The sequence below is a fragment of the Acanthaster planci genome, linkage group LG17 (genome assembly GCF_054643075.1).
Source record: "Acanthaster planci isolate LZ-2023a linkage group LG17, COTS_SCS, whole genome shotgun sequence".
Classification (NCBI taxonomy): domain Eukaryota; kingdom Metazoa; phylum Echinodermata; class Asteroidea; order Valvatida; family Acanthasteridae; genus Acanthaster; species Acanthaster planci.
In genome coordinates this window covers 3,510,083-3,532,426 of record NC_141793.1, presented here as the reverse complement: position 1 = coordinate 3,532,426, position 22,344 = coordinate 3,510,083, and the positions used below count along the sequence as shown (strand labels likewise).

At 42.8% G+C, this 22,344-nt stretch overlaps 1 protein-coding gene across 13 annotated transcripts in view; it reads right to left on the bottom strand.

Moving 5' to 3' along the window:
* The window catches only part of LOC110976468 (SRC kinase signaling inhibitor 1-like), a 90,391-nt gene that overhangs the window by 40,097 nt on the left and 27,950 nt on the right, over positions 1 to 22,344 (bottom strand). Inside the window, exon 1 of one of the 13 annotated variants that reach the window (XM_022229737.2) lies at positions 18,808 to 20,226. The exons of 9 other annotated variants lie outside the window; for them this stretch is intronic. In XM_022229737.2, the coding sequence (XP_022085429.2) occupies positions 18,808 to 18,823 (16 nt within the window). In that variant the 5' untranslated portion in view covers positions 18,824 to 20,226. Of the gene's footprint in view, positions 1 to 710; positions 757 to 6,802; positions 7,232 to 14,520; positions 14,546 to 18,807; positions 20,227 to 22,344 lie in introns of those variants that run through there. 3 more of the 13 variants (XM_087147727.1, XM_087147733.1, XM_087147726.1) reach the window with 3 other exon arrangements.

The window sequence follows — 22,344 nt, the reverse complement described above, 5'->3', positions numbered from 1 at the left end:
TGCAGCCATTGTTGGTTATGAAGGGGTTTACGCTTGCATAAATGTACATGCATAACAAAAGGAACCCTATATCAGTAACGTCATTTTCTTTCAATCGAAATTTGAAGAAACAAACTTTATGGGTGCATCACGACTGCATAAAGCTTCATGCGTAGAAACATATCTTTTCAAACTTTCACAGGCTAAAGCCTACAAAAGGCTCCAGTATCTTGCCTTTAATGCTTGCGCTTAAACAAACAAATGCTGATCTGCTGAATGTAACTTTATTTCCACTTGCACTGTACTTCTGCATCACTCAAGCAATGCTTCATAAAGCTACAAGCAACTCAGTGTAGAAGGCAAATGTGATTGTGGGTATCCCATCGCACTCTCAACTTTCTTAAAAACCTCCAAATTCCACGACCATCGGGCTTTAACCACAGAGCCAGGACACAGGATTCCTCCAGGAATGGATGCAATTTAAAACCGAGCATATCAAGAGACTCCAATGCAGGTCTTGGATACCCTGTGGTGTTTGTCTAGAAATATAAGACCCCTGTATGATTATGCTGAAAAAGGCTACTATTTCAGGAATGCAGCTCAGAAGTTCTGGTCCTAATGGAAATTGGAATAATCACCTTTCATGCATCATGAATAGGTGTTTGGAGGAAGTATAACTAAATCAGGCTCTTTCCAAATCAAGAACGATTTTCAACCCACATGAGACTTACCGAGTTCCAACAGGCAACCATGAGCCGACATCAGAGACAGATTTCAAGGAGCTGATAAGCACAGAAAAGATTCGCTCAGCGGAAATGGGTTATCAGCCAAAATGTTATACAATGAATACTGCAAATAATGCAACTGCAGCATTCACTGCGGAATTCTGCAAAGCACATAAATTCCTGAAGTCATGACATGATTGCTTGACATGTCTGTCAAATGGGGCTCGAGTACTTGCGTGTATGCGTGCGTACAGTACAAAGTCTGACTGAAGCAGTCACCTCCCTTGCACTTTACAACAAGCAATTTATCTCGTTCAGTGTAAGGGCTCATAAAACTGCTTATGAGATAGCTGTTGTGCTTCCAATATCTGTGCAAAAGCTGACCACTGGCATTTTGCACCCTTAGTAATAAAAGCATAAATCAAGAGTTTGATCCTGATCTTTCGAGTACAATGAGGCAAACACGCACATGTACCAGTTTCATTCCAGTTGTTACACTTCACTGCAATTTGCGACAACCCAGTCTAATCTTCTGTCACATCAGCGGTCTGAGCCAAGAATCAAGAAGCAACCAAGCGAGGCCACTTCGCATGCAATAGTTATGTGACTTGACTTGGCCGGGCCTCCGAGCGCATCATCATCAGCCACGGCTCAGTTGAACGCCGTGACGTCCCAGGGATCGTTTGTGCACGGCATGAGTTTGAAGTTATGATTTGCTCAGCGAGAATGCGGATACAGTGAGATGTGGGTTCTGTCAGCGAGACGAAAGAGAATGTCACAGCAGGAAGACGCCCGGGCCTCTACGGTTGAATGCACAGAAAAGTATTCATGCATTCACTTCTTAGAGATGTTAAAGTACCAGTTGTTAAACTACTGGCGTTACCTTTACTGTTTTGAGGTTGCATTCTAGAGCAGGGTACAGAGGGAATACCATAATTTAAGAGTAGTTGGCGAGGAAGAAAAGAAAAATACTTCTCATATCTCTCATATTTACTATTTGACAGTGTAAGCTGAATAGGACTGCCAAGGGGGGGAGGAGGGGTCAGTGCTTGGTGGAGTAGGGGAAGAAGGCATCTGCATTCTTTCTGAACTAAATTCTTACCAATCAGAAATGTGACTTCAGATGTAAAACACACTAGCTGAGCTCAGGTGCCCAATAAAACATACTGGTGTCAGGCTTTGTTTACATGTGCACTTTTCTATGGGACCTTGATGGACTGCATCCCAAGTCACTCTCCCAGAGCAAAGCACACATGGATACAAAATGGGAGGGTCACTACGTTTATGTTACAGCCTTCCGCAGAAGCACCCCCTCAGTCAGTGACAGATCCATGTTGGTGGAAAGTGTTCATGTTGTTGGCAGCAACACCACTGCAATGGAAGTATTTCATAAATGTAGCTGGTCGTGAACCAACAAAGTGCACTTCCCACCAACGGAGCCTCTGTTGTAAGGAAACTTGCGCCCTCTCTTGCTGATGCTCACAGCAGATTCTACCCTTTGTGAAATTCAGCAAAGTGCAGTTCCCACCAACGGAGCCTCTGTTGTAAGGAAACTTGCGCCCTCTCTTGCTGATGCTCACAGCAGATTCTCCCCTTTGTGAAATTCAGCAAAGTGCAGTTCCCACCAAGGAAGCCTCTGTTGTAAGGAAACTTGCGCCCTCTCTTGCTGATGCTCACAGCAGATTCTACCCTTTGTGAAATTCAGCAAACTGCAGTTCCTACCAACAGAGCCTCTGTTGTAAGGAAACTTGCGCCCTCTCTTGCTGATGCTCACAGCAGATTCTCCCCTTTGTGAAATTCAGCAAACTGCAGTTCCCACCAACGGAGCCTCTGTTGTAAAGAAACTTGCGCCCTCTCTTGCTGATGCTCACAGCAGATTCTACCCTTTGTGAAATTCAGCAAACTGCAGTTCCTACCAACGGAGCCTCTGTTGTAAGGAAACTTGCGCCCTTTCTTGCTGATGCTCACAGCAGATTCTCCCCTTTGTGAAATTCAGCAAAGTGCAGTTCCCACCAACGGAGCCTCTGTTGTAAGGAAACTTGCGCCCTCTCTTGCTGATGCTCACAGCAGATTCTCCCCTTTGTGAAATTCAGCAAAGTGCAGTTCCTACCAATGGAGCCTCTGTTTCAAGGAAACTTGCGCCCTCTCTTGCTGATGCTCACAGCAGATTCTCCCCTTTGTGAAATTTAGCAAAGTGCAGTTCCCACCAAAAGAGCCTCTGTTGTAAAGAAACTTGCGCCCTCTCTTGCTGATGCTCACAGCAGATTCTCCCTTTTGTGAAATTCAACAAAGTGCAGTTCCTACCAACGGAGCCTCTGTTGTAAAGAAACTTGCGCCCTCTCTTGCTGATGCTCACAGCAGATTCTCCCCTTTGTGAAATTCAGCAAAGTGCAGTTCCTACCAACGGAGCCTCTGTTTCAAGGAAACTTGCGCCCTCTCTTGCTGATGCTCACAGCAGATTCTCCCCTTAGTGAAATTCTTGGCTAGGCCCAAAACATACAATGTATAGTACAAGGATGAAGTGTACATGTATGCATCTACTGCATGTAATTCAGAGTGTACGGTAAATGCAGCCAATACTCATGTCTTAAGCCTAGTCCCCGTCAATTTAGGCACCAATTTGACAAAAATCACAACATTAGATGACTTCATTTCAAAGTCACACAAAATTTCAATGAGCAGACACTGAAAATGCGAACATGTCCAAACATGACACAGCTGGCTAAGCCCTGATGCCTGATTGGCTTGTCATATTCGTCAGCCAAAATTCTTCAGTTCAGGCCATGTTTTCTTTGGCATTGATTAAAAAAAAAGTGAAGCCCCAACAACAGCTGACAGCTAATCAAGCAAGGATAGGACTGTAAAAGATCTTGACATCCATCCTGGTAAGGGACCCCAGCTGAGTAGACATCTGCTCCGGAATTTCTGGTTCATCCGAGGAAAGAAAAAAATTGAGCAAGGCTACTGGTCCCTTGATGCCTCTGGATGGTAAATACATGTACACTACCAGCACATGGGCATACATGTACACTGTACATGTACATAGACAATATGGGCAAACCATGCAACTCATCAATCATTTGGAAAATGACTGACCGGAAACTTCCTGCAACAAGCTTTTAAAAATCCTTTGAAATACCCAGGATAATTCTGTGATAAATTAGTATCTTGAACCCGACTGGAGTGATCATCCATTGGTTTGAAATGGAAACATCGGAATAGGTGACAATACTGCAAAAATGATGAGAAATGCAGGACTTGCATGGTGGGACTTTGGGGAGGTTGCCGACAAGTGGCTGGCAACTTTCCAAGACTAAAGGAGAATGACTAAGCACATGTGTTGAACTTCAGGAACAGTGGATGATTCAATTGTACTATAAAAACCCTGAAATTATATAAGAGTCTATTTAAGAAAACTGTATAAGAGAATGTCCCCTTTCATGACATCGTACTTATTCAACGGGACACAGAAATCAATTAATAAATCAATAAAACATACATGTACGAACAGAAAACTGACAATAATTGAAGACAGTATGTGAGCGTGGTTCAAACAAGCAGTTGCTTGGGATTTTTATAATTCAATGGTATGTGTACAAGCTAACTTACAAAGGGATGTACACCTCACGGCGTGTATTGGTTATTGAATTTATAGGCAATTTGGCATAGGACCTCGGTAATGAACAATAAATAGCACAGTGCTCGTACCGTGCTTAATGATTATTATGCACAAGGCATGTACATGCGCTTTCGGATCAGAACCAAATCTACAATCTTCAATTTACGGGAGGCCTCTGTGTCTTTCGCCAGCTAAGAATTAGGAACGTGAGACATCGGCGCAGACAGACGACCGGCGAGGAATTTGGCCACACATTTAAAGGCATAATTTGCGAATGTTGGGGGCTGCATACAAATATGCTCCCGGGGAATCTTTCACAGACGATATGCATTCCACATTTTGAAGGGGGGAGGGGACTTTTGGGCTACCGTATGAAAGCAATCTCATTGATTGTGCGTTAAAAAAAACCCCAAAAACATAGGTACTCAATCAGTCAACAATCAAAGCTAGGAGAAATGTAAATTTCCCTAGGGCCTAACATGAGACAAAGCAAAAGAGGGGAGCAACATCCACATCTCCTTTCATCCGCATCTGCCCTCGGTTCTTCAGTTAATGAGAAAGTTTCCATTGGGGAAACTGTCAGCAAAATATTTCTCACACATGGTGTCTGTTTCGAATTCTGCTTGCGAGGATCAATCCAATCCAATCTGTGTACATGTACAGTATGTACTGCATCGACCGCAATCGGCAATCATGAAGTCTGCCACTGAAATACCAGCAGTGTTTACTCTTGGAAAGAAAACATTCAATACCTACAGGTCCTACCAGTGTTGGAGAAAAGGCCGTGACCCTCAGGCCCGAGGCCAAGGCTTTAACCCCTCAAAGCCAAGACCAAGGTTGTGACCCTCAAGGGCCCTGGATCGACCGCAATCGGCAATCATGAAGTCTGCCACTGAAATACCAGCAGTGTTTACTCTTGGAAAGAAAACATTCAATACCTACAGGTCCTACCAGTGTTGGAGAAAAGGCCGTGACCCTCAGGCCCGAGGCCAAGGCTTTCACCCCTCAAAGCCAAGACCAAGGTTGTGACCCTCAAGGCCCCTGCATCGACCGCAATCGGCAATCATGAAGTCTGCCACTGAAATACCGGCAGTGTTTACTCTTGGAAGAAAACATTCAAGACCTACAGGTCCTACCAGTGTTGGCGAAAAAGCCTTGACCCTCAGGCCCGAGGCCAAGGCTTTAACCCCTCAAAGCAAAGACCAAGGTTGTGACCCTCAAGGCCCCTGCATCGACCGCAATCGGCAATCATGAAGTCTGCCACTGAAATACCGGTAGTGTTTACTCTTGGAAGAAAACATTCAATACCTACAGGTCCTACCAGTGTTGGAGAAAAGGCCGTGACCCTCAGGCCCGAGGCCAAGGCTTTCACCCCTCAAAGCCAAGACCAAGGTTGTGACCCTCAAGGCCAAGGCTTTAACCCCTCAAGCATTAAGGCTGGGGCCCTAAATTCAAGCCTTGAGGCAGCCTGAAGGTCAAGGCTCCATCTGTTCAAGGCATATCATTAGGCCCTGCATTATGTATGTGTAAGCAGGAGGAACAATTCTAGGGGTTAGTTTTAAACACTAATTGACATTCAAGTTTAACATCTAACGGTACCGTACATATGGAGATACCTCAGTGGATATGAATGGATATTATGCAAGCCGTTAAGTTCAACCACTCACAGAAACTAGACTGGCATTGATGGCTATTAGTGTTCCCTGCTTCCTGCCTGGACACTGGGAACAGGCACCCTTCAAAAGTGAGTGGCACAAGGCTAAATAACCAAGACAACAATCTGTTGGCTCAACATGAGAATGCCAAACATTTCGCCTGCAAACATTCCCCGCTAAATCTGGAGTTTGTTTACACTGTCAACACTGGCTCTGTAAACCCCCTCCCACTGGAGCAGATGCTAGGGTCACAAGGTCATTTGAGGTCATTCAAGGTCAAGAACTAGTGTAATTTCGCACCACTTTTTAGATTTCACCGACAACCGAACCCATCACTTTCAAGGGGAACCCTTGAAAAATTAATCACAGCTGGTGCACTCAACCAAGTACATGTACGGTAAATGTACTAACACACTGCACAGAGTTACAAGATGGAAAAACCATGTATCAGTAGGGTTCGAAAACAGCCCCAACATCAATGTATTAATCAGATGGGCCAATGATCCAGGTCATTGTGAAATACTTGAAAACTAGTAAATGCATACCTGTTAACCACAAACACGCATTTCAACCAGAGAACTTTCAGGAGTAAAGTACACGTCCACTAACCAGGGGTAGAGCAGGTACATGTACATGTTAATTTCACTACTACATATAGGATTTCATTATCCATGATGCAGATCCCAGCTGGTACAAGGCAGAGCTACCAAAGTATTAACATAAGCTAGTGAATGCTGATAATGCCACAGCATTAAAAAATGGTACATGACTGGCACAGAAAGAAAGTTACCCCAGAAGATAGCCTCATACATAATGATACTCACCTTCGGCCTACAAGTTGGTGTGCAGCTGACACTGAACACCACAAAATAATGTGCAGCACAGAAGTTTCCTTCCGCTAGCGATGCAATTTCAGACCTCTCTGCTTTCCTCAACAACTTGCCCAGCAATAGGTTGAACCAGGCCAATAAACTCCCAGCCCGACTGCGGTGCAGTAGATCTGTAATCCGGACGCTGAGTGCTCCCAGTGCAATAGAAACGGGGAACAGACGCACTCCTGTTCCCCCCAAGAAAATGTGTTCGCCACTTGTTGGTACACTGTGCATACATGGAGGCTATCTACAGTTGCTGCAGGGTGCACCCCGTGTAGCCGTAATCCCAATGGGCGGGAGGACCAAGATGAACTATGGACTGTACATGAAGGAGTAGCCACAGGCACCGGATGACGCAGGCTCTAGAGAATTACAATGTAGCTCTACTTACACGTATGTTAAAACATGTGGCACGTTCTCTTTGGTGCAAAACTGCGGTTGGTTTTTATCTGAGATATCCCATTTTTCTTTGGACCCTACAAGTACATGTATAAGGGTGTGTGAGCCGCTGAGCCCTCCATTGTGGTACGAGAGTAACTCCGCCACTCGCAACAAGACTGCTCGGCACTTCCAAGGCAGCTTGTTCGTGTGCACGAGGACCAGATTTGGAAAGAGCTCTGGACAAGCCAGTTGGGGAAGGGCCGCTGGATCTGCACAGAAAACGCCGCCGACAGCCAGGAGACAGCTCGACGATGACTCCACTCTCCACACTCAGATTCATGTGAGAGCCTGTGCCAGTGTACCGGTACATGTACAGTATGTTATCTGGGCTTCCGGATTTGCTCACCAGTTATACATGCCTCCACAGGAAATGAATGGGGCCCCTTGTGTATACCATGCATGTATGTGAACATTCAATTGATCATTACATGCATTCTCTTACTCATGGATGTGCTGTCTATGTCACACCAAATGGTTTAAACATGTAGCCTACTTGTGGAAATGTGAAATGTGGGAAATTAATCATAGACAGGAGTGTTGAGTGGATCGAGCAAGAGATACATGGATTTCATTACATTACAGACTGTTTACATGTATCTTCACAGAATACATGGAACAAATGTTCAAGCCTTCTTCTTTTAATGCAGATGTGTATGGTTAGATAGTTCAGGCATCATGTGAAGAGGTGCCTACATACGATGTACATGTACATGTATACCTCAGTCTGATTGAGGGTAACACTTCCCAGAACTTCCAACTGCAGACAGCAGTTAACAGGTTGCCCACAACCTGCTATTCACATGCATGTACCCTACTGGTAGCCCCTCAACTACTCCAGCTTTGTGCACAAATAATGCCCTGAATAGTGTGCACAGACAAAACCCAACCCTTGGCCCTAAGAGGTTTCAATCCTTGATCAGTTTAGGTATACTGACCAAACAGCAGCCTTGCTTCCTCAGTTGGTTGTGCACAGATTAAATGAAAACCTTGATTGTGCACAGACCAAACAGCACCTTCAGTTAATGACAAACAGACTAAAACAGCACTCTAAGCGTGGAGCCATGCTCTAAGTTGGTTGTGCACACACCAAATAGAAAAAAACCTTGGTAATCAGCCATTTGCGAGTTAAATTTGAATAAAATCTGGTGCACTGAGTTATCTGACTGCACATAAACATAACAATTTGAATTCCCCAGACTAAAGACACTGTTGCTATACCTTGTGATTCGGGGCAAGCTTTCGCATAGCGACCACCATCTCTGGAATGGACTGGTTCCTTTGTACCCTTCTTATCCATTGAGAAGAGTGTATTGTTGCAAGGCGTCTCTTATGTAACTAAGCAAAAGCTTGCCTCGAATCATGAGGTATAGCAACAGTGGTTTTAGTTAGAAGAATTCAAGTTACGTTCACGTGAATTTAAAGAACTCAGTGTACCAGATTTGGGTCAAAGTTAACTCCCAAAAGGCTTATTGGCTGTGTACAGACCAAAGTACCGTAACACGCATACTTAGTACCTCCAGTTAGTTACAGTATGCACAGACGCCAGACCAAATAGTACCTTCAGTCACTGGTGCACAGACCTGCAAATAGCACCCTCAATTCAGACCAAGGAGCGCCCTCGATTGGTTGGGTAAAAAGACCAAACACATGTAACCCCTTCAGTAACTGGTGCTAAGATCCAATGGTACCACTTTGCTACGTTCTTGCTTCCTTTAATGTACAATTTGGGGAGGTCAGGGGGGTCAATCAAAGGTGAGTCATTTGTTGGAAGAGGCTGGCTGGTATCACCAACCTGCTTGGCTAGCTGGGCCCAACCTGACTAGTCTGTGGTTTGGCTTTTGTCTCATACCAATACAGGATATGTGGCACCAAGTGCCTTTTCCTGTATTGTGGGTGAATTACTCTCGTTTAGGCGGTCTTTAAAAGTTGTGGTCTACCAAGATACTCTCATACAAAACAGTATCCAGGAACCTGCAGAGGATAAGATCAGAATCAGCTCCTAATCACTTGCAACATGAAGTGGGAGTACATTGGTAACTAAGCTTACATCTAACTGCTTCGATGCATGTATACACATGTCTGAATGTGGTTTATTAGTCCATGATTTTCACCGAGGGCAAGCAGCGATTACTTGATTTTTTTTTTACCAATAAAACTCTGCCGATGAGCAATAAACGCAGCTCAATGGAGGAATTTGTGCTTGATACTGAGCTTCATTAAAAAGTTTTGTTTATTCAACAGAGACTATTTATGAAAAAATCCGTCTAATGCTGGTCACAATTGGAATGACAGTCCAATGAAGTTTCATTGCTGAAAGCCCATGATGCTTTGGTAGGAATCTGGCCTGATTAAAAACTTGTTGGGTTGTTATCTGGGAAAAAAATTGGTAAAAAAAGAAAGAGGAAAATGCTAGAGTTCAAATCATTGTTAGAGAACAATTTTGACAGAAGTCCCAAATGACTCGAAGAAAAATCTGAACTTTCTCACAGTCCCTGGCACAAAGGAAACCTGAACACTGGTGACCCGAATGCCCATTCCAAGTCAAACAGCCCTCCCTCAACCAGGGCTGAGAAAAGCAAGCACTCATTGTTAATCCTGACAAAAAATGAATCCAAACACAAACTAATCACTGTTCAATCTCCAGAGGGAAAAACTAGAAGGCTTCCATTTCTGTGTCAGACTAACAGTAGAACTTGACTATTTGGTGGGATAAATTTGGCACTGACCCCCTTCCAGAATCAATGGTGTAATCCCCGGGTTAAGTCCTAACATATTTTGGGCTTGGACAGGATTTCCGGCCTCTGTGTTAAACTGGCTTTTCTTTCACTTCCAGTGGGAGGGAAAGGAAATCTTGTTGAGGTCCTTAGAGAAACAGACACCTTTTAAGGGGATGGTTTGTTGGCTTTGGCTGGTTTGAAGGGTTAAGTGGGGCTACAGAGGGGACTGTGATCTTTGGTAAATTTGGCATGATACCAAAAAATGAGCAGGAACTCTGTGGACCTGAAACAATTGGCCAAAGTTGCTTGCAGTCTTGAAAAGCGAGACTTGGAAACAGAGAGATCCCCCCCTTTTTTTAAAGAAATCATGCCTACCAGTATAATCAATATGTTTAAACCCATCAATAAGTTTAAACCTACCAGTATACACAATGAAAAACCTGAAGATTTTGAAGACAAACGCTGAACATGTTCAATTAATTCAGCTTTCAATCACTTCACTTGTGAATCAACGACCCCAATAAATCAAACTGAGCAATCCATTTCAGGTATTTATCACGATCAGTGCCTGTGGTAACCTGGGATCAAGAATTCCACCCATGAGGGCCCCTGTATAATTTGCAGCACCATTGTAACCTTTCAGCATCAAACCCCCACAGCAATCAAATTATCCCTATTCCCAAGGAGGTGAATTGGGTTAAGAGGTAAATCATTTCATCTCAGCAGGCATGAAAAACCCCCAGAGACCGGGCTTTGTATCCTAACAAAATGCTCAAAAAGTCTCGGGAGGGAAATCTGCTTCATTGCCACTCCACAATACAGATTTTATTCTGACAAATATTGTTGTTGTTTTGAAAATGCGAAATTGAAGTCTGCTTTAAATCCGCGGTTTTTGATTGGACTTAATCGGGCTTTAAGCTGGAATTTAACGGCTGGGTTGAGAACCATACAGGGTACCGGTTAGCAACATCTAGGGGACAAAAGGCCACAGACTGTGGTAAATACATGTACGATCAAGGCCGATTTGAGGAGGGTAGTTAAGGCATACTGTTGACTTTACTTGGACTTTGAAAAAACTTTCAGATAGAGATGTTATTTATCCTGTAGAAGGCCAACTTTGTAAAAAAACCTGCCAATCATGAATTACATGTAATCTGATTTTTTTTACAGGTCGGTTGCAGCACAAAAGGGGGAAAAATCTGAAGTTAAAGCAACTCCCTCTTGAAAATAAAACTTACAACAAAAGATCACACTTCAGAAGTTGCTTTCTAACAATGTGCAAAAAAAAAAGCCCAATATTGGGATTCTTCCTATTTTTAATGCATAATTATTTACCAGGTTAAAAGACACAAACATGGTAATAGAGGCTAGATATTATGTTAGTGGTCAAAATTCCCTAACTGTTAGACATTTGCCTCTTCTTGAACTTTCAAAAGCCTCCTTACATGTACATGTGCGTCTACACAGGAGTTATAAATGAAAATTTGAGTACAACTATGAAAGTGTAGTTTGTATCTTCAAATAATTTTCCGTGTTGCGTCAAAAATAATGGGAAACTTTTCCATCCGCTGAAAACAAACAGGACGGGAAATTGAACACAAGACTGTCATACCGCAGAATAAACCAAGGCTTGGAAAGGTGCACAAACATGATTACTGCAAGCATTTCTTTGAAATTCACCAAGGCATGCGTCCAAAGACCGACATGCACCTACATATACTAGCAGCACCCATAAATCAACCTTTCATGTCACAGTTTCCTATGGCTGGGCATGAAAGGACTTTAGAGGTTTTAGCAATACCATACACATGCAGGTGTGTCCGTCTAACAAAGACAACATGACAAAAGAAACATTTGCATCCAAGGTGCTGTTCCACCTGCTTTTGTTGCTGAAAACCACCTGCTGAAATGAAATGGGTGGGGATTTCAACATCTATCAGCAGCTACGCGCACCATTTTTCTCTCAACTTTTCTGTGGTGTGTCAATGGACCAGTACGTGTGATGATGACAGTTGAAAGTCAGTGATTATAGCGCCGGGCTCATCATGTGAAGCTGTACCTCTCTACCTTAAAGTGGTTTTGATTGACGTGCTTGTGTTTCTGAGCACATATGTTGCAAGATATGGGGGTGGAGAGAATGCCCCCCCCGCCTTTGTGTTGGTCATTGTTTGATCCGAATCTCAGGAATTCTTTACAGACTTCTAGGGGGGATGTGTTAGGTAACAATAGTCTACAGTGTGTATAGGGATTGGACATGTGGGGGGGTACCCATCGGCCCCATATTGTATCCTTGAGCAAGATACATGTACATGTACTAGTACATTGCCACAATTTCTCTTAACTCAGAATGTATCGGGTACATATGTTGGTCTACAAGTACATCGTTTTCGAGATGTTGGAGATAATTAGAATAATACCCCCGAGTTTTACACATGTACATGCAAGTTCAAACTTCAACTGGTCGGATGGAATGGGCCATAAAAACTCAAATTTAGAGTTATCACTACCGGCAGCTGTCCCCCCCCCTTGGGGTCCACCATGTACACCAAGCTGACTGACTTGCCGACTAATCTCATCTGTCTTGGCTTGGAACCAAAGGATCTTTGTCTGCTTTTATGTGTAAAGCAAACGTTCTCTAAAATAATAACAAGCTTAAGTGAATCTGGGCACCCCTTTTTTGTGCTTGGCCAAGTTTGATTTCATGGTTGGTCAGTAAAGCAGAGAGTGTGTGCATGTACGGAACTACTGACAGATTTTGCTAAGTACTGGTGTCTGGTACCTGGACACATTGACCAGGTGGACACTACTGTACCTGCTGTCCACACTGTATCACCGTAGGTACAGATGACTGTACCAACGGGTGTGAGCATTCTATGGTAAATGATGGATTAAACAGAAGTACGCGTACAACATACATTGTAACTTGCAGAGTGAAAGATATCAAGATATAATCAATAACTTTCTTTTCAAAGAGAAAATTCCACACCTCATTATAGGGTGAGTCTACGACCGTTGTACACAAATTCCTTTCCAGAAAGAACCTTCAAGATGTGGAACACTAGCTGGCTCTTAACGTTCCAAAAATGGTCTACATACATGTAGAATGTAGGGCCTACATGTATGTAAAAACACAACCTCTATAATGACGTTGAATGAAACTTGGACTCCTGAAAAATCTAGACTCCTTTTCCTCAAATATGGACACCCTTTACGGAGTTAACAAAGTTATTGAACATTATAGGCTCAATGGCTTCATTTATGATGGAGCCCCAATTTCACACTGCATTGGTACATTCTTTACAGACTGAAAAGGGTCGATCAAAAGACTAAAATCCAAGCACTTTTCCCTTCTGACCCCCCCCCGCAGGAGAAAGGCCCAATAAAAACAAATTTAGTCAGATCGGTACCGTTCAACCTGGCTTGGATTGTGCAGCCTGGAGACAATACCAGGTGAGCACAAAAGGGCTCCTCGGGATGACCAAAAAAAAAAAAAGAGAGAAAAACACACACAGACTGTGACTGAGCTGGCGCCTCAGGGCGCTGTGTTCATTGTTAAACCACAGGTGGCTCCTGGTCAGATGAAACGAGATGGGGAAGTGGAAACCGCAAGTCTACCAGGTGAACTTGATCATGAGCACCGTACATCAAGTGTACACAGCAAGAATGCTGGCACTTGCATCTTGACATCTTGCCTACAATTTCAGATACATGTACATGTATCATACATGTACACGTGTGCCTACTAAACACACATTTGTACATGTACCGGTACATGTACATGGGTAATGTCCTTTAAGGCCCTATGTAATCTGAAATAAGGCTAACACAGAGTGAGAGGAACACATGTTCAAATCCTGGTGTTGGCATAAACCCAGTACCCAGGAGATGAGGGTATGGGTGTGTTTGGGATTTGAGTATATCTCTAGCTTTATGGGCGCACAACTGTACATGCACAGGTCCATACCTGAGGTTACAATGCAGGTTACCGCTCTGCTCAGAGTCAGAGCTTCCACTGAAATCATATCGAAGCTCTATTTGTTGTTTTGAATGGCGCCTTCTACTTCTGCTATGCAGAAATGCAATAGAGGTAGGAAAGAAGTAAAATCTATGTATGTACATGTAAAAGCAAACCGTGGCTTAGAAATACGTGTCTATGTAGATTGAGAACTGCTTTTCTTGCTATGGTGGTACTTTGGTCATAATTAGATTGGACTGACCTCTTTCTTGAATTGTTTTCTTCACATTAATGAGATTCATGTCAGATATTTTCTTTTGTTTTTTTTCCCCCAAGGGTGGGTTTACAATTTTTGAAGCAAGGCTTTCATTTTCAATATGAAATTCTCAGGAGTGTCGATCAAAAGGAATGAAGAAACCTGAATCAAAATCATTTAAGGAAGGAAATGAAAAGCTGGAAAGCAATCTGGAGAGCACCAATTGGGTTGAGCAATCCTAGCAGAGAAAATCACACCAATGAAATAATTATCTCAAAAACAAAACAATACTGAATTTCACCTGTAACCATCTCAGCTCAGCCACGATCTGAAGACAACTGAACAGACCTGAATCCAACACATTCCACTTTTAAAGGTGAATCTGGCTATTCAGTGGTTAAGGCCACAGTCAAAGCAATCAGAGAGATCCTGGCTCTTCACAACATATGAAATACCCCAGTAAAATGCCTTGTCCATGAACCTGTCAACAGTGACAAATACCTGTACACACATGTACATTCTTAATAGGCAGGAAGTTTGCAGTGGTTGTGGTTCAGTGTTGACCCTTGTTTCAACGCAGCAACCCCAATTCTCGTTTTCTTCTTCTCACCAAACCCATGTTAGGCATTCGCCCATTCTGTGCTAGATAAATTTACACAAGCAGGCCATTATCGGTGGCGTCTGACAATTCCCTCTTTCAGGATCAGCGCGTCCTGATTGTGTAAATACTGACGCACAACGCTAAGCAAACCTGTGACAGTGAACTTTGGTTATTGATCGCGCCGACACTTGGATGCTGCGGTATGAATCGTGACACACTGGAGGGATCTTTAGACTCATGCCCCAATTAATAATATGTGCGGGTTTCCGCAGCGCAGTTGCTCTGAAGGTCAATAACACAGAGAACGACTCTTCAAAAACAAGAGAATAATAGAATTTAAATCGTTAAATCAACAAATCTCAGCAAATGTACATGAACGTACCACGGATGAGTCCATGAAATACCAAGAAATAGACACACATATATAGACCAATGATCCTCCACAGATAAAACTGTTAAAAATCAATCAGTCACCACAGATGGAATTTCTCATGATTCTGAAACGTGCTGCTTCCTGGTCATGTGCAAATTGCCAATTATGGATGAACTGACTCCTATCCCCAACATCTCACCAATCCTGTTGATTGCCTTCCGATCTGGTCCCTGTGTTCTATGATTTGATATTCATGGGTTTCTCTCCCCGCAGAATTCTCTCTGCACTGGTATGATGCATCACCTTCCAACACACACATGTCCTGCTGTTACATTTTGTAATGACAGTCACCTGGCAGCGAATTGAACCTTGCAATCTGATCTGGGCTATTATTCCTATGATGGAGATGACTCATTTTCCTTTTTAAATTCCCACGACTACACAAGGAACTTGCACCTGATCCGTCCACGTAGCAAATTATAATTTTTCCCATGTTTAATTTTTTATTACTACTACGGCTAAAGAAACGGTTCACAAACTGTTGGTTGTGTAATGTGCAGTGCATGTGCAGCTGGATTTCCATTTCAAGGCCAATTTGGATGCTCAATATTCAACTGCTGGTTAGAACTGCATTTCTGAAAGCTTCTTTAAAATCTACATGTACAAACATTCCAGATAATCAAACCAAGAAAAGAAATCTAAGAACCCAAAATGGGTGTGGAAAGGATGTGAAATACAGGGTGTCCCAAACATGTATCTCCCAAACGAGTATCTTCAGCTCCCTGGTTGACATGCATCCCCAAGCAATGTGTTGCTTCACTGACTACAGCTCTTGGAGGGTGCAGACCACTAACCCAGTGAAAATTTCTGGCCGGCTCATTAGCATTAAAACTGCCCCTACAGTATCTTTTGAAAAAGGAGATTGTTTGGCCCCCAAAATGGTGAGATTGTGTAAATTGCTGCCAGGATGAATTCCCTGGGTTTTTGGGCTTTCATGTGAAAGCAGAATGGCTAAAAACTACGGTTGAAAAATGGTCCCAAGTGCCCGAGAAAGTTAAGGGTTGCCACTTGAAAAATGGCTGCAATCAGACATTGGAAAAATCACTTTTCGGGGGGTGATTTTGTTTTGTGGGAATAATTAAAAATGTAATTGGTTAACCTACAAAATTGAAAAGAAATTGAAAGATTAGGGACTAGACAATAATTTCATTTGTGTTTCTGAAATCTCAGGGATGTTGGTGTGCATGCTATTGGGTCCTGAACAGTGCTGATTTTACACTGTTTTCAACGGGCCTTGAATTAGCGGACTGTACCCCGGAGATGTTTGTATGATGGGCATTTAGCCCTTGAGATTGATGTGAGGCGACAGAGACAAGAAATTTGTGGGTGATTAAATGTGACGCTGACAAGAAGTGGGAATTGTACGAGTTGATTGTGAAATGCAAGCATTGTGGGAACTGGGAAGTAAATTTTTTCCCACAATGCAGCTCACACTTACATTCACCTCTCACTATTAATTAAGCAGTTTAAGGGTGATGGAAAAACCTGTGAATTCACCAATCATAGCCCCCATCAGGACCATATTGTGACCTGCCTGGCTGTCCTGATCAAGGACACGCAGAATGTACTTTAAAAGATCAGTTCTACGTGTACATCTGAACTTAGGGTAGACAGGAAGCACTAATGGACATGTGGTCAGTAGTTGTCCTTATTGATTAGTGGCAGTAATAGCTGTATTCAACGGTATTGATTAGCATTCCTGTCCTGTGGTATTGTCGCATTGATCGCCAAGGATCTCCCATTGTACGGGTATGCTTCTTTGTAACAGGGGCAAACAAACATGCAGAGATTGTTGACATCAACTCTGTCTGTGCATAGAACAAAAGTGGGCTCTGACAGTTACTGGTATGTGTGAAATTTATCAAAAAAACAAAAAACCAAAACGTTGTTTACACATGTACGGTGTGTATGGTGCCAGCACGTTTTTAAAAATGGTAAATGCCAGGAGGACTTAAAGTACCGCAAGTCTCATAATAGACTGATTGTCACGTGACCTACGGTATAGTGGGTATTGTAAATATCAACAAACACGGCGTCCACCCAAAGCAAAGTGTTTCATAAGTATCATTTACCAAAAAAGAAAGTAGATGGTATAGGTACCATACTCAGACTAGTGTGGATGTGCCGAGTATCATACGGTGACTTGGCTTTATTGTTTGTAAACAACACTCAAAACACACCTTGCTATGGGGTTGATACCCACTGAAGGTCACGTAATTTAGCAGGTGCCATCAGTCTATTTCCGATGTACGGCTCAGTGAAAGCATAGCAGAATCTTCTTGCAATCTTATCCACAAGCTACATGAGTACCGGTAGCTTGTGCAATAAGATGGGCTTATACATGTACATAAAAATCAGGCGTTCTAATCTTTGCAACTGCTTGTACACGTGTAACTGTAGTTGTCACAGAGGGGTACTGCAGGCAAAAACCCAATGATTACAGAAAATCTCAAATGTGGACATGGCCATCCAAAAACGATGATGTGCACTGTAAAATGCTTAAAGAAAAAAATTGACAGTGCAAGTACAGTGCACGGTAATGTACATGTAAATTTGTACGATACCCGGTACTCGTACGTACGGTACATGTAGCCCATAAGTTCCCCATAATGTACAATGTAGCGGGTACCAGTGCTGGTACACATGTACAACATGCAATTACCTCATTATCATTACTAATACTCAAGCTTGAAGTTCACTAAGTAATACCTTCAGCGTCTAGTCTACACTAGATGATGGTAAATAATCAAGTTGTAAAGTCCCAGCAGCTACATCCACATCCTCTTCTCCTTGCCTCCTGTTCTTTCTCCTGTCCTCCAATTTTTCCCGAAGACCACTTAACGGCAGGCTATAAAAATGTGGCATGGATCCCATTTTTAAGGTGGGCAGGTCAATGTACAGGACATGCTTGTACACTGACGCCCTTGGGCTTCATAAATTGACCGAGTCCAGTGAACTTGACCCCAATCTTGAGTCTGGACGCTAGCCTTCTTGTGATTTCAAGAAAGGATGTGAAACGATGACAAAGGGTGCTACGACCATAAATTTGCCACGTGCGCTTAAATCATCCATAACCCTAATGCACTCATGGAAGACAGTCAGACCTTACCTGTATTGGTGAAAAATAGCATGGCATATGCTGTGTGTACATGCAAGTCGTCCAATTCCTTGCTGCTCATAAAACCTTTCAGTCAACAATGGATCGAATATTGAAATGTGTCTGAAATACTGGAAAATTCCTCCTATATATAGTGATTAGTGGTACATGTATATAATTAAACTCATTGTACAACCACAACATACATGTACATGTATGTACATGTATCTGTGTACTGCAGTGCATAGATTGCACATGTGCAATGTCTGCATTATGATGTACCATAATTAGCCACTGATATAATTTCCTATGTACACCTGACACCTACCGGTAGTCCGTCAAAGATAAATGAAATGGAAATGCCCACTATGAATCACATTGTACATTGACCCATTTTTCCAAACATGGCAATGTACAAAAATGCACACACGTTGATGAGCAACAGAACAGCACTTACCGTAAGACTGAGCCATTACTGCATGCAGAGATTTGGCACAATTTCACAATCCTGAGGATGTGTGCAGGTTATCCAGTGCGTACTGGTCAGCTATGACGTAGTTAGCAATCAGCAGCTTAAAGGCTTTACATACATGTAGGTCCAAACCAAAACTCCTTCCTGCCTGCATGTGTGGATTGGCAGATTCTGGTCCTTAATCTGCGTGGATTGCACAGCAGACAGTGAGGGAGTCATTTAAAATTTGAGGCGATCGTACCACCGTGTCAGAGCCGTCTCGCCGTACAATGTACGTTCCACTTTGGTGGGCACCACAGCAGCTGATGCTCTAACTCAAATACGTTCAGCCGCTTTCTGGAACTGTTAAAGGGGATGGGATTCCAGGTAGTTTATTGTTCCAAATTGCAGATGTGAATCATGGCAGCTGACCGTACTGTGTACACATTTACTCAGTGCCTGGTTGAGTAGGCATAGTTAATGATCACACTGAGATATTGGTGTGTCCGAAACACTGCCTGTGGTGGCAATATACTCAATATCTGTCCAAACAAGTACATGAGCATGTACTGTACCGGTACATGTGACCAAGATAAAGATGCGTTGGTTCAATCAGAGGGAATGCTGGGAAATAAGTAGGTGATATCTGTGACTCCGCTGGTATTCCAACAAGTGAAACAATTCTCAATGCAAGCAGAAACGAAAAGGTTCATCCCTAACTCTGCATAAGAGCAATGATGTAGGTCTACGCAATCTGAATGCAATTATCACCAAAATGAAAGACACATACAGTGTATCCAGTGGCATCGGAGTCAGTTGGCAAATCTGTCAGGCTGTCACTGAACACATTTATCTCCTTGTGGGGTAATTGCCAGTGAGGGTATCCAATTATTGCTCGTGTAACCATCTGCAGACACAAAATGCGTGATGTGCAATACTCGGTCAACACTTGCTGGCAATCTTTTCTTTCCCTACCCGGTACGTGTACCTCCACAATTCAACTAATAAGTTGAGATCTACATCCACCAGTCCACAGAAAAGTCAAGCACAGGTGTCTCCACTGGACAGTATCAACAAACTGGCCAGGTTCCTCACAATCACATCATCCACAATGAAGCAGTATCCGACAAGAATAATGACACCGACCGAGCTGACGCCGAAAACACTACATGTACAAGTGTGTACGTGTACAAATGCTACAATGGAGAGGCATGCACACTTGGATCCTCCCGTCCCAAGAACGAGGTGTGAGAATCCACAAAGACATCCGATGTCATCCTAGATTACAAAAGAAATATTCTCCCGCTCAATTCGGCTCCAGTTTGTCAAAAATCACACCACAGCACAGGAAGGCAAGAACCTCAATGGCTCACATAATCAGGGGGAGTCAGTTTTCCAGTCCACCGATCTCTGCACTGTGTAAACCCAGTCAATGGCATTGATAGGGCCGACTGTTTGTTGTGTGTTCAGTGAATGTGAGCATGGCTGTGCAGAGGGCCAGTGACAGACTAGTGGAATGACTCACAAGGGTGTTTTTAAGCCTCTATTGTTCTTTTTTTTTCTGTGGTCAGTGCAACAATACACTGCCTTGTGTGGCAGAGTGGCTGTGTTTACCTTAAGGCATTATAACTGTGAGGGGTGCAGATTTCAATAAAAGCTAGGGCTTGATGAAGTGAACTGGAAACCACTATAGCCCTGGTTAAATACATGTATAGTAGTATGCTTTCAAACTCCAATTTACACATTTGAAGCAAGATATGGGACAGAGAGAACCCCCCCCGCCTTTGTGTTGGTCATTGTTTGATCCGAATCTCAGGAATTCTTTACAGACTTCTAGGGGGATATGTTAGGTAACGATAGTCTACAGCGTGTATAGGGATTGGACAGGTAAGGGGGGGGTACCAATCCGTCCCATATCTTGCCTGGTACAAATTTACCTCTGGATTTTCCTGAAATCTAAAAGCCAATAATATGCTACAAATATACTTAAATCTGGCATTGTGATGAATCCCTAATATGTTTATAAATGAGGGCATTTGTTTTAAAATATGTAAAGGATATACATATACACGTACCAAACTCAGTAAAGATCCCCTTATGACATGTAATGCTATTGGAAATCTATTTTGGGATAGATTTCCTTGAATGTGAAAATTGCATGTATACAAAAAGCCTGCCTGTTTGGCACATAACACTGCATCTCTCATTAGTTAGAAAAATGACTATTTTTAGATCATGATGTAATTCCTGAAACACAGGTTTTCAAACCTTTACAGAAAATAATTTTCCATACAGATGGAACTTACAATGTGTCTGGGGTATGCAAACCAAGAGACCATGTGATGACCTTGGGTTGGTCTGAAGTCACTTTTGAAAGAAGGGCATCAATGGAGAGACTGGAAAAAGGGTTGAAGAGGTTTGTGAGGAATGCCTGTAAGGCCAAGCTGTGGTCCTGTGATTGGATTACACCCTACTGTGCTTGTGCACTAGAGAAAAGCTAAACAGGGTCATTAGGGGGAAAAAACCTCTCTGCAAGGTACATAAGTCTGGGGAATTGGTATGCTCAGAATCCAGACAGCATTCATCTGGGAATGTGAGTCTATAAAGTCTGTTCATCAGGCCTAATTCTGTATTGATGGTCTGCAGGTCTGGTGAATGCCTCCCCAAATGGACAGTGAGAAATAAAAAATCCTTTGTTTTTCCATTTCCTTCATGAAAACACATTGTAATAGATCTAAAAAGATATTAACAAATATGTGATGGAAAACTACTGTTGTGATAAAAACATACAAGTCTAATACTAGCTATCAAGTCATAAATGTACATGTGAATCAGAGACTATGGAGACCTTCCTTCACAACAGATCAGTCAATGCATTCTACCTCCATGGTCAATGTGACTAGACTTCTGGTTTGACTTGTTATGAACTCTAGTTTCGTTTGTAAAATGCTGAATAATTATTGTGCACAAAACTGCATAAAAACAATTTATAATTATCATTTATTTCTGGTAATGACACTAAGGATTCCTCAAAAGCACCCTAGGCACTGTAGCTCGCAAGCCTGGAGAAACCTGTAGAGAGGAGACAATGAGAAGCAGTTACAGTTTTAGAGGTGGGAGGAAAACCCCAGAGGGGTTCTGGGTAAAACCCATGGAATCAGGTAGGGACTGAAAACCCAATCCACATATGGACCGAGCTGGTAATCATACCTGGACGGCTGGACCCCAGAGATGGAAGGTGAGGAAAGAGCCATTACACCAACCCCACACTATGTCATTCCAACTGGCCGAAGAAATGTTTATTTCACCACGGTAATGTGTGTATTCGCTCTGACTACATTGTACATTTATTTAATTACACCATAATACATACATGTACATGCACTACTGGCAGCACTGATGTTTCAATGGCTCTTATGCCTGAGCCTTTTATTAACGTGTGGTACATGTTCCGGTACCTTGGTGAATTTTTCCTGTTGTTGACCATTGTTGATTTTGCTGGCAGGCTAAAAGAAGTGGCAAGGCTGCATGCGACTGAATCAT